Here is a 4,258-nt window from a genome sequence, read left to right on the forward strand (position 1 = left end):
TGCACAGTTCCCGGATGCCAGCAGGTTGATGGAGGCCATCTTCTTGGAGCTGTGCAGCGTACACCAGGAGGGCCATACCCTCGCCGGGGTCCGGGTGAACCGCTGGGGTGCTGTCAGGAGGGACTACGCGTGAATCCGGGAAAACTATTACAGCAGTCGAGAGCTGTCCAGAGCTGCCCCGATCCAACTCCTGGAGGTCAACCAACGGACCCTGCTGCTGTGGTGAGCGGGCGCCCTTTTCCGTGCAATGTGTAGAATGTGCATACTGGAAGGAAGACGCTCATCATCAATATCATTCTGTTCCCTTCCATCAGGCACCACAAAAGGAGCAAGCGGACGATGGTGGACACGGTGTGCCAGGGGATGCCGGGGCCCAGCGCTCAGCAGACGGCGGCAGAACCGCTTCCTCCAGCCAGGGCTCTGCTGCAGGAGCCTCTGCAGCCTGAGCGGCCTCTCGCGCTCTCCCTCCCAGAGGACGCCTCTGGCCAGGCTGTCACACGCAGAGGGCCCCTGGCACCGCCACTCTTTAACATCCTCGCCGCCTCCGCCTCTGCAGCCCACGCCTCTGCAGCCCGCGCCGTTGCCTCCACGTCGGTTGCCCACGGGGGCGCCTCCACGTCTGCCGGCCCCACCAGCGCCTCCACGTCGGCTGCCCACGCTGTCGCCCACGGGGGCGCCTCCACGTCTGCCGCCCCCACCAGCGCCTCCACGTCGGCTGCCCACGCCTGCGTCGCCTCCACCTCTGCTGCCCACGCCGCCGTCGCCTCCACCTCTGCTGGCCCCGCCGTCGCCTCCACCTCTGCTGCCCCCGCCGCCGTGCCCAGATCCACCGCCTGGCAGAGGAAGGTCCGGGAGGAAGAGCAGCGGCGGGCCAGGGAGATGGGCCTTCCTACTGTTAAGACTAAAATCTATGTTTTCCTTTGAATATTTGTTAAGACTAAAATCTATGTTTTCCTTTGAATATTATTAAGACTAAAATCTATGTTTTTCTTTGAATATGTGTCTGTGAAGATGGCAATGAAACTGAACTCTAAACAAGTGCAGTGTGTTGGACAGGGGTGGGGGCAGGGGCAGTTTGGGCTGAATATGTGGGAAAATGTGCGGCCTTCACATAGTGACTGATAGTAGCCGTTGCTGGCTGGTTTTAATCTTGAAGTTGATTGTTGTGTGTGTGTGTGCGTCACATCGCAGTTCAGTCTTGCACCTGTCTGATAATGCCTGTTTGAGAAGACTGTACATCTGTGGCAGACAATACACTGTACTTTAACTTGTTCTCATACCTAACTTACTATATTACAGCATAAACTCCATTAGCTTTATTTCAAACATCACACATACATGAATGCACTGTTTTCTTAAAAAACTGTGACATACCCTTAGAAAGAATTCAAGCAGCGGCCACTAGGTTCTGAAGGACAGATAGGAAAATGTGCATGCCATACTGAAAGCTCACAAGCGGTCAGCCGATTCAAGGCTTGTCTTAAAACACCAAACCAAACACTGTCAGAATGTGAAGATTTGTCCCAGCTACTGTCAAAGGAGGGACGAAACTGGGAGCGGCTCCTCATCATTGGCGAATTCCAGTGCCTTGAGGCTGGGACCAGCCTGTGCACTAGCCACGTGACTCCCCCTCCTGCTGAAGTTCTACCTATTATTATAAATATTGCACCCACCGTCCGCTCGGCGCGACTCTTGACTTCCCTGGCGGTATTAGGCGGCTTGCGGGTTGTACGTTGAGTGCCCATAGCTATGTAGTAGCTGTTCATTGCTTCTAAATAAATACTTTTTTGAACCAGACCGACTCTACCATCTCTACCTAAGGAAAAAAGAACACGACACTACCAAGACCCGAAAGCGCTGTGAACACTTTACCTGCAAGCGCTGTGGCCAGCCAAAGACACAGGAATATGGCCACAGTCGCTATAGAGCGCTGCACTTCTGCTCCCGTGCCGAGGGCCGCTCGGTTGACGACTGGCTGGCGGAGAAAAGGGCAGAGGAGCTGGCAGAGAAGGAGAGAAAACAGGTCAGTGGCCTGATGCCATGCACGGCGCCTGACACGCTTCCCACATCATTGTCATTCGTTAACCGTGTTGATCATCTCCTTGTCTGCAGGCTGAAGCTGCCCAGAACCCCTCCAGTCAGCCACCACCGAGCCAGCGGGGAAGGCGGTAGGCGGCGCACTTTGTGAGTATGAAATAGCAATGAAATGATAGAGTGTGTAACCAATGCGTGTAACCACAGTTGTTCCTATTGCAAAAACACTTGATCACGACAGAAAGGAAAGGCAGGTCGTGAGAGTAGGGGACATTCAATCCTTTGTCGCTCAGTAAAGGTCAACCCATTGAAATGGAAATCTCTGTCTTTGTGTATCTCTCTCAGACAGACACACCCGCACGCATGCATGCGCACACAGCCAGCCAACCACGAGCCTCAGGTCCAACACACCTGGCCCCAGGTGTGAACTGCAGGGGGCCATTTCCGGAACGAGCCATCAGACGTCTTTGTGACAATCGGGGGGGGGGGAGCCAATCAGATCACTGTGATTGGCCAGAGGAAGCTGCCCGGCCACTGCTGCCGCTGCTACAAGGACAGCAGGTCGACGGCAAACAACTGCAGTCGACCACTTGTGCTTGCAACGTGAGTGTCTCTCTCTGTCCGTCCGTCTGTCTGTCTCACTGTACTGTCGGCGCGCTGTTCCTTGACTTTGCTTTTGTTTCACCCTTCCTGTGCAGCATGAAGAAGTCATCCTCGTCGTCGTCGTCGGACTCCGTCTCCGCCTCTGACCCCTCGTGTTCCTCCACCGCGGACAGGAAGCGCAAGGGTCCCACTCGGTGCACTCTGTACCGGAGGCAGAAGAGGGCAGAGAAAGACCAGAAGATCCTGTCCGAGGCCGGGGGTAGCGAGGACCTGGAGACGAAGAAGGCGCGGAGGGAGAGAAGGCTGCAAAGGCAAGGACCAGGAGAAGGAGAAGGAGCAGGAGAAGGAGAAGGAGCAGGAGAGGGAGAAGGAGAGGGAGAATGACGACGACGACAACAGAGCTTCCGTGTGTGTGTTGTTGGCGTTGTTGTTTTGTATTTTTATTGTTTTGCAATAAAAATACTTATTTCTTTACACTCTTCTCAGACTGCTCATTTGTCATCATACAGGCTCCAGTGAGTGTGTAAAATGTAGGTGAAAGGGATGTAGTTGCATTACTGCTTTATTTATTTATGCTACTATACATACTATAAATATATATATATGTGTATATATATATATATATATATATATATATATATATATTATATATATATATATATAATATATATATATTATATATATACTCTATAATATATACAGCTTAATATTGTGCTTTATGTATGCCCATCACAGAGTTGAACATAAGGGCTTAATATATCTCCTCAATTTCTTTATTCGTGCTTTATACGTCTGGAGTCGCATAACGGTTTATCTTCCGTCAGGGATGCTGATGCTGAGGGAGGGAGGGCGTGTTAGGGCGAGTCCGCTCTCCCGTGTTGACATCCGGCGGTCGGTCCGCGTGGCTCATTTGCGTAGGAGCCTCTGACCTGAGTGACGCGGTGAGCTGGCGACGCCCCCCCCGCTTTGGACGCATCGTTCCATTCTCCAAACGTGATATTCAGGAAAAATAGACAGAGAGCGAAAATGAGCAAAAGGGCTCCACAGTGGCTCCCCGAAAAGTACTCTGCAGCCACCTGGCCGCTCGGCCGGCCCCGCGGGCGCCGGGGCCCCCACCTCGCACATCCCGTGCCATCCTTGCGAAGGGCCATGCTAATCTTCTCTGTATCGTATCCAATTTATTATATGTACTGCCGAAGCAAGTACAAGACCTAAACTGCACTTGCTCTCATTTTATTCCCCCTTCAGGTGAGCGGACCCTTTGCTGGGGTAGAAAATGAAAGAGGCTGAACTTTGGTCACACCCATTGTAGGCAGCACGTTTTAGCATCACTGGCATCTCTCTAACGGTCACCAATACATTGATAATGGATTCATCCTTCCAGTTTGTACTGTGTGAATTTCATAAAGATGCTCAGAGTAAGCCTCCTTTACTGGAACACAGAAAGCGCCGCCCAGATATTGTATCCTGAATAAACAGCAGCCTGCATGTCCGGCCGGCACTCATGGCGGCTAGTGGGCGCCGGCCGAGCCGTTTCCTGTCCCGTTGAAACTGCATGGGGAGCTACACCTTTTAGCTTTGGAACCAAATCATGCATGGTAAAAACACAGGTGGGAGCTGT

At 52.5% G+C, this 4,258-nt stretch overlaps 1 protein-coding gene and 1 non-coding gene across 2 annotated transcripts; one reads left to right on the top strand and one right to left on the bottom strand.

Annotated features, from left to right (window-relative positions):
- The first annotated feature begins 339 nt into the window (after positions 1-339).
- Positions 340-3,889, top strand: LOC117769810 (ADP-ribosylation factor-like protein 6-interacting protein 4). The gene is made up of 5 exons (XM_034598954.1): positions 340-894; positions 1,892-2,023; positions 2,113-2,168; positions 2,733-2,948; positions 3,886-3,889. The coding sequence occupies exons 1-5, from the start codon at positions 340-342 to the stop codon at positions 3,887-3,889; spliced, it is 963 nt and encodes a 320-aa protein (XP_034454845.1).
- On the bottom strand, positions 3,754-3,843 carry LOC117769888. Its single transcript, XR_004615341.1, has one exon. It is a non-coding gene; the product is annotated as a U6 spliceosomal RNA (small nuclear RNA).
- Positions 3,890-4,258: the final 369 nt, after the last annotated feature.

This window comes from Hippoglossus hippoglossus, chromosome 10 (assembly GCF_009819705.1).
Source record: "Hippoglossus hippoglossus isolate fHipHip1 chromosome 10, fHipHip1.pri, whole genome shotgun sequence".
In the NCBI taxonomy this organism is placed as follows: Eukaryota; Metazoa; Chordata; class Actinopteri; order Pleuronectiformes; family Pleuronectidae; genus Hippoglossus; species Hippoglossus hippoglossus.